This window comes from Ctenopharyngodon idella, chromosome 24 (genome assembly GCF_019924925.1).
Source record: "Ctenopharyngodon idella isolate HZGC_01 chromosome 24, HZGC01, whole genome shotgun sequence".
Classification (NCBI taxonomy): domain Eukaryota; kingdom Metazoa; phylum Chordata; class Actinopteri; order Cypriniformes; family Xenocyprididae; genus Ctenopharyngodon; species Ctenopharyngodon idella.
Window position 1 is genome coordinate 12,463,058 of NC_067243.1, and position 13,120 is coordinate 12,476,177.

Here is a 13,120-nt window from a genome sequence, read left to right on the forward strand (position 1 = left end):
GTGTGAAAGGGCCTTAAGATTTTGCCATACAACTTTTTTATTGTTATTAAAAACAAACAAGCAAGCCCAGCACAGGTGAGAAAAAGTAATGCAAAAGTAACATAAAGCATTACTTTCCATAAAAAGTAACTAAGTAGCGTAATTAGTTACCTTTTTAGGTAGTAACGCAATATTTTAATGCATTTGCTTTTAAAAGTAACAACACTGGTTGTAACCAGGTTATCTTACTGTCAGGTGGTTCTGGGATTCCAAATTAAGTTGATTTGGGAAAAGTCGGAAATGGCTATACTGCAAGTTATATGTTCTTTGTTGTAGTTTTGTAGACGTTTTCTTTCATATATCATACTTAAAATAGGCTATTTTAGGTTTTTCGTTTTAAATGCTACAAGATAAAAATGTCATTTATTTATTTGGTAGGCTAACACTTTAGCCTAACAATAAAGTTTCATGTGTTAACATTAGCATAGTACGGAGTCTCTAAAGGGACATGGTGATGGAAAAAATATGAGATGGGAGGCAAAAGATATATTTCAATGCTTTTGCGTTCCCCCGTAAACCTTTGCGTTCTCTCCAGGTTTTTTTTTTTTTTTGCGTTAGCCCGAGAAAATAACAAAGGCAAAGTTTCTCACGTGAACGCAAAACATTTGCAAGAGAACGCAAAATCATTGACATAGGCCCATAATTTTTCCTCTCATTTGTATTTTTCACCCTTCATCTCCGTAGTACGTCTACATTAGTTAGAATGAATTAACAACTCAGCAAACATTTGGACGTTTAACGACCGTTGAAAAGATGTTCCTCCGAAACGTCCCGTCATGTTTGAAAAATAGTTCCAAAATGAAATTTGAACGGACGTCTTTGATGTTATCTTATTCATTCATTAATTAATTACTTTGACTTTTAGCTACGTGTAGGCTAGTTCAATATATTGCACTACAAATCTAAAAGTCAAAGTAACAATTATACATGCAACCCCAGTGAATTGTACAAATGTATCTGAATGCATTTTTAGCAAATGTTCTGTTACATATTTTTTTACCGATTTATGCCGTCCTACCGCGACTATTTTTGGCCAGGGATACGACGTTGCTGTCGGACCAGTGTTTGCTGGGAATGAACAATACTTCTACAGCATTTAGCCTATTAATCTTAGCTGATTATAATCTCAGCATTTACTAATACATTTTTAAGATCAAAAGTTGTATCTGTTAACATTAGTTAATGTGAACTAATATGAACATTTTTATTAGATAATATTAACAAAGGTTAGAATTCAGGTTGATAGGACACTTTTTGCCATTGAGATGACTGGGAAAAAGTGTCTCAATCAACCTGAATTCAATCAAGTGTTACCATATATTTTACTGTTCATTTATTTGTTTGCTCATTTTGTGCACAAACAGGCATGCAAAGTACACAGGATGGTAATTTTACCTAAAAAATAAAGCAGATAATTAAACGAGAATCTTATGCATTTCTGATTTTGACCACATGAGGAGGCTATAACCCAACAAACACCATCCACTTTTCTTTTCTTTTTTTTTAACTTAAACTGAATCTGGCTAAATAAAAACCCAATTATTAAAGTATACTGCAAAAACACAGAAGCTAAAAAACAACCTTTTATTTTCATTTCAGTAATACAGTTGGCTGCTGTGCACAGCACATACGTATAAAAATAAAAGGAAACATTTTCTTAATATATTAGAATTCTTACTCTTTTTTTTTTTTCAGTTTTTCATTTTTTTTTTCTTTCAGAGAACAAAATGATTGGCAAAAAGTTTGTTGTCTCCAACAAATCGTACAATCATTTCAACAAATTGGAACTAAGGCAGAAGGTGAGGTATATGTTAGAAAATAGGAGGGGAATTTGGAGGGGGCGTCTGCCCCTCAGTGCAGGAATACAAAACTGAGGAAACACAAAGGCTGCATACGTACAAGGACACACACACATGCACCACCCCTTACAATCATCTCGCAAGCTGCAAATGGGGCCATTTCAAAGCTGGAGACAAAGTACAGTACAAAGAAACTGGTGGAACTTGCATGAGAAATAGCGGTTTCTGTATAAGCACTTAGTTTAGAGGGCCTAACGTCTAGATACAACATTTCCATCCAACATTTTGCATTAAAAACCATGCAAAATTCTATTCACCTAAGTATAAAGAGATCAGAGATGTGACAGAGGACAGGGTACAGTGAAGATACATATCAATAAATTAACATCAGTCATCACATACATAAAAAAGCAGTCATTTTGACAGTTTCATTAAAGCAATCACATTACATGCTATATTTGGGGTACAAAGAATCTGTAGATCTGTAGTTGGCAATACTAATAGACAGATCATATTTTCAACATAATACAGCTGAAAATCTCTCTTTATACCCAGAACACAAAAAAATTACCATACCCATATTGTCTCAGTTTTGCTTAGATAGTTCACCCAAAATGAAAATGTAGATTCTGCCATTAGCTACTCACCCTCATGTTGTTCCAAACCTGGCTCTTTTTTTTTGGAACATAATTTTGAAAACATTTTTTTGTTTGTTTGTTTTTGTCTATACATTGAAGGTTAAAAGGGTCCAAATGCTGTTTTGGACCCCTTTGACTTTCATTGTATGAACAAAAAACATTCTTCAAAGTATCTTCTTTCATGTTCCACAGAAGAAAGAATGTCACACAGGTTTGGAATGACATAAGGATGAAAAATCATCATTTTTGGGTGAACTACGCCTTTAAGGAAAAAGTCTCACACACACACTCCATGAGCATATAGTACAAATATGTGTAAATATCAGTGTACCTGGCTCAAACATACCAGCCATAACTGTTATAAAAAATAACATCTTTATCCTTTGTGGCATTAACATGTCTCAAATGTCAAGTAGAAGCATTAATGCAAGAGAAAGTAAGGTTAATGTGTACTAACCAGTTCTGCAGTGATTACCAAACCTTTTATTCTCTCCTGCACATTGCAGCTGTGATAGAAACCCAGCATGTGTTCTAACATGACATGTTTTGCACAAAAGATACAAGGGTATTGTAGCAAAGAGTATTGCAGTCTGAGCTGTGACCTAGATGGAAAATGAACAGATTCTCTTTGAAAAATAAGAGCCTCAGCCTTTCAACTGAATATTCTAATACTAATTTAACATTATTTGAATTTAATGGAGTTTGTTATTCCTTTAATTCTAGAGCTAAAAAAAGTGGGGTGACATTGTAAGTGAGGGAAGGGGAATGCCTAAATACCGAAGTTCAATTCAATTTCAAGTGCGACCAAATTCTCTAGACAAAGTCTAGACTGACTTGGGAATTTAAGAGTGTGCACAGGTGTTTGGGTCTATGTCTGGTATTCAAACATAAAGTAATGAGCAAATCATGTTATCGCGAACAGATTAAGACGGTTGTATTGGTTTTTACATTCCAAAGACTTTTTGAGGTGGAGTTCAAGTATGCAGTCAACATGTTGGTGTATGAGCCCTCACTGGAGATCACTAACTAGAGGTAAAACATAGACACCACTGACTAGTATCAATACATATCCACAAAAAAAAAAAAAAGAAGTTTAATCGCACAATCTATTTAATCTGATAAGTAAAATGAAAGGTTTCCTTATCACTAAGCAATCATGTAATCGTGCCACATAATTCAAGAATAAAGGTGCAGTAAGCGATTTCTGAGAAATGCTGTTGAAAGTGGAGACACACTTGTAGCCAATCAGCAGTAAGGGGTGTATACATTCATTAGGGGGGAGGTGCCTGTGGTGCATAGGCTGCGTTCCAGTTCGGTTTTTTATACCCTTCCTTCGCAAATTTCACTTATGGAGCTTTTCCACTGTGTGTAACGACTTGTCTCAGCTCGGCTCGCTTACTTTCGGTTTGCTTTTCCACTGTAGTTTAGTACCGCTTCAAAGTGGGTGGGATTATACCCTGATCGTTACAGTTGCGCCTAGAGCTGCATGAAATGAGAATCACGATTTTTTGGTTTCAAATAGAGATCACGATTCTCCCATGATTCTGAATATACAACCAAACAAAATAACATGTAATTTACTAGAGGTTCTGACAAAATATAAATTGCTGACTCTAATTGCTGAAAAATGTTTGAATTAATTATTTAGAAAATGGTTTTGAATGAATTCAATGACTCATTAATAAATACTTGTTTCATTGCTGGATGAATCAGTGTTTTTGAACGAATCTTTTGAATGAACGGTTCAATGACAAATACATTTTTTAACAGTCACTTGTCGCCACCTAGTGGAATTAGATGTAATTGATGCAACCGTTATTTGACGTGCCAAGTTCGTTTCAAAAGGTAGTTTGCTCTATTTTGATCCCTATCATAGACATCGGTGTTTAAATACTAACTTAAAACTTATATCTTAGTACTTCTGTGATAATGTGAATATTTGTAACACAGAAATAACTAATGTGTGGTTCAAAACAACTCTCTCTGGCTCTGGCAGCACGAACACAGATTTGAACATTCCGGTATGATTTTGTCAAAGGTTTAATAGACGCGGGAGAATCGTTGTCATTAATAAAGTAGGATCGCGTGGGTCCTTGAATCGAGATCGCGATCTTTTTACGATTAATCGTGCAGCTCTAGTTGCGCTGCCTTTACTGCCGTGGATCCGCTCTTCGGCTACCAATGAGTCTGCACCTCGCTTACTGACCACGATACAGCCATTTCTTTTTTCAAGTTCGTGCGACGGGTGTTTAAAAAAAGTTGCGTGAACATGATACTGCGATAGCTGTTACTATTTAAATCTAGTGGGTTTGGTGTCTAGTGTTTCAAATCCATTGACACTGGTAGCGACGATTCTCTCTGACCAATCAGTGATCTGCAGTGTCGTCACATTTAGTATCGGTTCGGCACACACTTGGAACCTCAACCGAGGTGGTACTATTTAAGCGAGTCGTACCGTTCCGTACCGAGCCATCCCATGCAGTGGAAAAGCACCATTAGTCTTGTTGACTCGGATGTATGTCATTGCTTACGTTGCCTGAGTGCCCAGTTACTGGCGGAACCTTTGCAATGGGCTGAACTGGAACATCCTAAGCCCTTGATCACTTGGAGTCCACTATGGAGTTTTTTCCCCTTACGAAATTGTTTCTATATGTATATATATATGTGTTTTAAATATCCAAAAAAAAAAAAACTGGAGTGGAACGTAGCCCAGTGTGTTCGTGAATTTGGGGGAGGAGCATATCAAGATAGGGGTGTGTTCCTTTTGGATAGGGGTGTGTTTGTTTTGGAGATTTTAAATATCAACAGCATTTCTCAGAAATTGCTTACTGCACCTTTAATGCAATTCTATGCATTTCACTAGCTTGATCAGTTTTCACTATTGGAAGCACCCAAACCTTACAGGTCTAGCTGTTCAAAGACTTTCAGTCAAATTCTGACTTTACATGAGGCGTAAAATGGCCCTCTCTGAGTTTAAGCCCCAATAAGGATGCATGCAATCGGATTTTAACGTCAGTTATTTAGTTATTGATCTAAATATGGAACAAAAACCTCTTTCTTGCATGCACAAAAGGAGGCAAAATAGCAGAGGCTAAGGCACCACCTAATCATGAAAAAGGAGTAACTACAGAAAAATAAGTGCTTTCATCTCCCTCGTAAAATGGCGGAACAGATGAAGATCAGAGTAAACTGATATTTATTTTTCCCTACATATTTTTTCCAATGCGAACGTGGCTCTTTGAGGTAATAAAAAGTATGCATTTCACTTCTAAAAGCTGAGGATGTTAGTCCAATGCCAGGTATGGTTTACACCAGTTATGGCAAGCACCCATAAAAAGTGAGAGGGCAAAAAAAGCTCCTCGACTCTCATATATTCATAATAGAAATCATAAGCAGCAAAGAATGGCATGTACACATAGTTCAGACACAAAGTAAGCTACCGAAATATACATATATTAGGCTTATTATTATTATTTCAACGAGAATAAATACCGTAAGTGTTATTTTAGTTCTTTGCAGTTCACCTCTCAGCATGTTTGGGTTACCTACGAGAACATCCAACATGTGCAAATTATTGTGTTATTGCCAGTTTTGCTCATAAACGTGGGAGGAAATGTGTGACAGTCATTGCTGGGGAAGCCTTGTAGCCTCGCTTCAAGCGGCCATGTTTGCTGAGGGCAATATAAAATCCCTTGTAAATGGAAGACTCGTATGCGTTGTAATTGTTGGGCAGCAGTGTCTCCTTGAACTTGCACTCGTCATGGAAGGCCCTCTAAAAATGGTATGGATTAGATAGTTAGTTTGGCATAACTCCTCCCATCCTCCTAAGCCCCGCCCACCACTTTTCCAGCACATATTCTCAATATACTCTCCTTCTACATCTAACCAAGGGTAAAGTGCAGGAAAACCCGCAAAGCAACACTGATTCATCTTAAATAAATAATGATCTAACTGACAAAGCTTTGCTTTAAAAATCAAGGCAGTTAATTTCCAGTTTTCTAAGAAACTTCAAAACTTCTCAATGTGAATTAATTTTTAAACTTTCACAGTCATCACATAACATACACGTGAATTCAAGGTTAGATTCATTTTCAAGGCCCATGTTGTTTCTAATGAAAATGCCAATCAGCTGAACATCAGAAAAGCAAACTTATCAGTTTAACTGATCTCTGACGGTGCCAAGAGAATAAATCTTTTAAGTGCCTTTAATTAACAGATTTTATCAACAGAGCAGATTTATTGCTTTCACAAAAATGTGGAACTGTTAATGATGTGGTCTGTATGCTAAACAAAGTTTTAAGTTCACAATTTTTTATGTTTGGAAAAAAAGACTGACGCTAATTAAACATTTTTAGGACAGGAATTCTATTAAAAATGTTAAAAATATATAAATAAATTATATATAAATAAAATAAATCTTACATAAACATTTTTAAATAATAAACATCTTGTTACATCCTTGTTTTCTTTTCTTTTTGTTATTTTTTAAAGAACAATGTGTATGAATATTGACTTTGACAATAGAAGACCATGGAGTTACAAAGGTTGAGAAGCACTTTAGCTAGATGATTCTGTCTATGTCATCAAAAGATAATGTGTTACTCATGGTGAGATCTGGCATCTGAGTAATGCAAGCACAAAGTAGGTCAAATTTACATTCAAGCCGTGCACAACATCACAGTCCACTCCACTGCTCATATGAGCCAACAGTTATTAAAAATGAATGACTAGTATTTAATGTATTTTCAACTAGGCCTCCAGCTGAGGAATCAAAAAAGTAAATAAAATTTTTAAAAAATCCAAAGCGAATTACATGTTCCAGGCCATGGTGCTCATATTTGGGTGCACTTCAAATAATTAAAACATGGCAAAAACGTACAGAAAATGTAGGCTATGCATTTGGGTCAATAACGTGACGATATTTTTTCCTGTCCGAATCCATTAAGTTTTTCAAATATACATTAAAATTCTTTTGATTTCACCCTTCTAAATCATTGGGCCAAACCATTCTAAGCACGGTAAGGAACGGTTCCACATGTGCATGTTTCGGCGCGGTACAATTACAAACAGTTGGTTTGATGGTTGGATCATGGTTTTAGTGATTTTTTTCTACATGCTTTTCTCGTCAACGAGGTACATTATGCTATACAACTAATTAAAAAAAACACATAACATATCAGTTCACTGTATGTATTATTAGTGTAACTTAATGTCAATAAATGCTGGTCTTGTAACTTTTACTTTTTTATGAGGTGATAATCAGGGTTGCCAGGTTTTCAAAACAAAACCCACCCAGTTGCTACTCAAAACTAGCCCAAGCGCGTTTCACGGGGGTCCCCGGTAAAAATCGCGTTCCGGGGGGTAAAATCCACATTTTTGGCGGGGTTCCCCTGGTAAAATTCGCATTCCAGGGGCTAAATATCATGTTATTTGGGGTCACTTCAACCCGCGGACATGAGAACAACCCGCAGCAACAGTGTAAAAGTAGCCCAATTCCGCGGGGAAAACCGCAAACTTTGCAACACTGGTGATAATCGTCATTTCACGCAGTCGCCAGCTCTTGTGTCACTGAGGTTACATACATTCTAATCCTGAGTTCATAGCACCAGGATGCCAGCACCATGGTTAAAAAAGAAACTGCCCGTAACGGTACCAACAGGCCTGGATCGGCACGGTTTTGCAACAAGAACTAGGGTTGCCAGGTTTTCAAACAAAACCCGCCCAATTGTTACTCAAAAGTAGCCAAATTGCGTTTCGGAGGGGTAAAATCCACGTTTTTTTTTTTTTTTTTTTTTTTACCACGGTTCCCCTGGTAAAATTGCATTCCAGGAGCTAAATATCATGTTATTTGGTGTCGACATGAAAACAACCCGCGGCAAAAGTGTAAAAGTTGCCCAAATCCGCGTGAAAACCGCGGACTTGGCAACACTGAACCGTTCGGCCCGATATCGATAATTTGATATTTTGCGAGTCAAACATTTCCGGTCGTGTTTTGACAGGCACGTTTTGTTCAGTAGCCTAAAAAAAAGTCCTGATAATTATAATAGGCTAGGCCTATTTGTCGAAAGCTTTTTTGAAAATAATGATTGTGTTCAGATGATTGTGACATTTCAGAACAAACAAACAGGCCTAAATAATTGTTTTTAAAGAAACCAACACATGACATACAAAGACTGCATTCTAATTCTAAGAACCTGGCACTAAATTAAATTTGAAAAGATCAGCATTTTTATCGCCTCAGACCAAATTAATCTTATTTAATTAAACCTTATTTGCCATTGACCCAATTTACACCGCAGTAAAAGTGAAGTGGCGTTCTCGGCACAAATGCAATGAAATCAAACGACAGGCATACCTACCGTTCCATATAACCTTCCGCGGTTGCTCATCGCGACAAACATCTCGCTTTTCACGCCGTATAGACTAACCACTCCTCTCTCTACCGCTGAGATTTCAATTAGACCTGATTGAACAGAACATCAGTGTTACATACATGACAATGTGGCACAAGGCAGCTCATTTACTCATTCTGCAGGATGCGTTCTGCACACGTGGGTGGATCCGGGGGATGCACTGCCTTTGTTCTGTATTTTCTCCCATGCTGGCTCATTTTTTTACACAGTGACATGGAAAAAAAGCCCTGCAGTTCTGGCATGTACGACAGGCAGATGGACGCTGTGTAAAATTAGTTGCCGTCTAAATTCGTCCAAGCATTCGTGTCATGTTTGAGCCTCGGGAAATTCGGCAGTGATCGACACTAGGGTTTATTTTAATAAATATGTCATTACTTTAAGACACATAGAATAATAATAATAATAATAATCATAAATAATATATTATTCATAATAATAATATATTTTAAAACAATATAATTATATAAGTAGCCTAGCCTAATATAATTATAACATTTTTAATAAATAATGTATAAAATATATGATATATTTTATATTATTATTATTATTATATAGGCCTATATTGTAAAATTAAAATAATTGAGCTGTTCATTCAATCCTTCTGCATCCCTAGTATAACGAGTCATGCATGACATTTCTGGATGCAACTCACTGTACTGGTTCTCATTATGGACACCGTTTATCTTTCCGCCTGGCAGGACCTGCAGGTGAAACCCGATGCCCACGTTGCAGTACAGCCTCCGCACTCTCTTAATGCCCAGCAAATAGTCACTCTCCCAGTTCAGGTCCGATTTCTCCACCGAGATCCCCAAAACGGAGCGGGAGAAGAGCGTCTCCCACCTTTTCTCCAGTGAAGTTGCATTACTCCTGTTCGAGGTGGGGTAGGAGGACACGATCCCAAGCAGAAAGCCCAGCAGAACAACCGCAGTCCACGTCCAGCGTCCGCTGCTCTCGCACATACTGATGAGGAACCTTTGCGCAGTGGCCATCCGGTTTACCCTCGGGGCACGTGGTCAAAATTAATGCCCCTAAAAATACCACTCTTGTTTTTCTTCTTTCGGCATGGTGGCAGGGGCTTATTTTTGGAAGGCAGGTCGGGGCTGCGGGCGTGTAACGCAATAAGCCCCTCGGTAGATGAGAAGAGCAGGGCGGCAGAGCTTGAGCTGGTGGCGGTGGTGGCGATGATGATTACCATGTTTCACCTCTCTGGATGGGGAGCACCACACACTCACCAAAATGCAAGCTCACCTTGCCTGGGAGATCTTCGGGATGACATCACTCACCTTCAGGATGACATCACGCTGACCTCACCGCCGCCGGGGGTCAGTCTTTGAACGCCAAAACCCAATCGCTGTCAATCCACGCGAGCGGCCCCGGGGACAGTGAGCGCGAGAGCTCGCGGGAGAACATGGGGCGTGATGGGCTTCGTTGGCAGCTCCCAAATTGGACCGGTGGTCATATGCCCGACGGGCCGCTTCCTTATTTAGAAGGAAGGTGTAAAAACAGGCCAGTTGTCACCGCGGAGCCATGTCAATCTTGCAAAACACTTCCTGCGCTGTTTTCTCAGGAAGCTTTCACTAAGCTATATTTTGAATATGCCCCCGTGATTTATTTATCTGGGTAAAAAACACATAAGTTGGACGTAACGCACATCCGAGCGCGAGCTGAACTCCTTTGATTGCTGACGGATCCTAATTGACTAAGCACTAGATAGATAGATAATGTTTTTACACCTGGCAGGTACACAAAAATTAAAGGCAGTATGTGTCCAACAGGTGGCGCTGTATCACAATGTTGCAATCTAAAGTGCATCAAATAACCTGCTATTTAAGAGGCGTGTGTCAAGTATTTTTTAAATACATTTTTTTTTTTTAGGCTATTTATTATCCTCTTGTACAGTACGAGGCTCCAATATGGAACAAGCTATATCTAGCTTTGTTAATAGCCTTTGAGATAATTTTAAAGGAAGTAATAGGCTATTTTTGTTTGAATTTCCTTGGGTATTATTGATATTTAAGACTCACAGAGCTCATCACTTCTCAAACCCAATTAACTTAAATCAGTCAAAATGTTAAAGTCCCCCTGTGGTGAAAATCAAGTTTTTAATGTTGTTTATATGTCTATGTGGTGTTTTAATATGCTTTAAGACAAACCATGTGCAAATTCATTTGTCAACACCATTGCTGAGTATTTTCTATTTAAAACTGCAGTGAAAAAAGACCGTTGGTGTCTGTGACGTCACAAGCTACCCTGTAACCAATCACATCGATGTGCCGGCGGACTTTAGCATATCATTAACCATGAGCGCTCTGAAGCAGGAGAGTACCACAAAGCCATCGCGGTATAATTTTTCTGTTGATATAAAAAACAAAAACAAATAGTAGATTTAGCAATATAGCCGTGTATGATGTATATAACGATGTTATGCCTTTCTCCACTGATGTTCTGAGGTGTTCAAAGCGTTTATAAGGAGATTGATATTTAGAAGGCTGTTGTCTGACTCACGAACGGGAACATGGTTTGTGTAACATTAGCAACACATTATTGGCAGCTGCTTGATAACGTAGTCAAGCAAAAGGCTAATCATATTAATTACAGTCATGTGTCCGACTTTGTAAAAAGCGATACCATTGTGCAGCGTTTACCTCAGTAAGTTGACCGAATGGATCTCTGAGCTTGTGCGAGTGAGTGGAGGCGGGGCTAATTAGCGTATTTATAGATCCATGTATATTAAATGAAGCAAGGGTGTAGAGTTACATTCAAGCTATTTTAAGGCATGATTTTTTTTTTTTTTTTTTTTTTCACAGGAAAAAAGTGTAAATATTTCATTTTGGTGATCAAAGATGAGTTTTAAGGGATACAATTATTGACTACAGGGGGACTTTAAATTATGTTAATATTAGTTTATAATTTATATCAACCTCACAGGGAAATATCATGTAATAAAAGGCAAATACAGTGATTAGAAGACCAGACTGGTATATGGTATCATTGTTCAATCCTTGCTTCTTTATATTTGGTTTTTAAAGATGACTAATCATCTCTAATTGGAGACAAATAATTATTTTTCTGAATTGAGGGCCTTGGCCTATAAAGTAATGAATAAACCGTAATTAAAACTGAGTCAGACATAATCCCTATGGATGCCAGATGAAGCTCAATGCAGTTTGTTTTTCAAAGCAAAATCCTGGCCCATTTATCTACAGCATTGATTGTCAAAACACTTCAGAAGTCTAATTTAAGGAACAAAAGAAAATGTTGAGTAGTTGCACGAGGCAGCATCATGTCACTTGAGTGCTGAAGCTGCATCCACATTATAACATGACACTGCACTAATTTACAGCCTCAAAATTTGTTTTCCATATTTTTAATTGGAAGGTTTTATCCTCTGTCAACATACACGATTAACCAAAAACTATTTATCCATTCAGGAACAGAGAAAAAAATATTGAGCTTGTGTTCTTTTTTAGTTCACCCAAAATGAGTTAGGAATAAGAACATATTCTCATATTCTCAGCCATTAAAATATCAGTACCTCTTTTATTATTTCATTGTGCTGTGATTGAACAGATGATTTTTCAACTGGACGACACGTCCATCCTGAGAATCTTACTTTTCAAAATGTCACACCCCATTACACTCATACAAATAAAGCTCCATATACACACTCTCTGGCCAACGGCGAGTGTACCTACAGATGCATAACTTAAATAGTACATAAAACTGTTACAGTTTTGTAAAAGTAACCTACTGTAACTTAGTCACACCATAGAAATGTCATTTACATATTGTTAATGATGGTTTGCAACACATGATAGCTTAGGCCTGTGTATTAAGTCACCTGTAGAAAAGTATCCCAGATTGTCATTTTAAACACCAGACTGAGATTTTATACATGAATATATTGTGCTATTAGTCTTGGTTACTGACCAAGATTTCAAGTTTAAAAAAAAAAATTAAGCCACATTTGTTCGACAAACAAGTCAAACGAGGTTAAAATACTACATAAATACAGACCTTGCCAAAACAGGTTGCATAAAAATTCCCATAGGGATATAAATATATGTATATATTATCAATATAAAAATATATATACAATAAAATAGTTCTTTACAAAAAGTCTTTAAAACACAACAGAAATTACATCAAGTCCAGTTTGATGTGTCCATTGGTCCCATAGAGATTTGAGAAAGCACAATTTATCCCTAAATCAAACATGACCTATGAAGAA

The 13,120-nt window shown here is 37.4% G+C and overlaps 1 protein-coding gene across 1 annotated transcript; it reads right to left on the reverse strand.

Annotated features, from left to right (window-relative positions):
• Window positions 1–1,609: 1,609 nt before the first annotated feature.
• fgf6a (fibroblast growth factor 6a) lies at window positions 1,610–13,109 on the reverse strand. The gene is made up of 3 exons (XM_051884293.1): window positions 9,542–13,109; window positions 8,836–8,939; window positions 1,610–6,248 (listed from the first exon to the last, which is right to left on the reverse strand). The coding sequence occupies exons 1-3, from the start codon at window positions 9,876–9,878 to the stop codon at window positions 6,072–6,074; spliced, it is 618 nt and encodes a 205-aa protein (XP_051740253.1). The 5' UTR covers window positions 9,879–13,109; the 3' UTR covers window positions 1,610–6,071.
• Window positions 13,110–13,120: the final 11 nt, after the last annotated feature.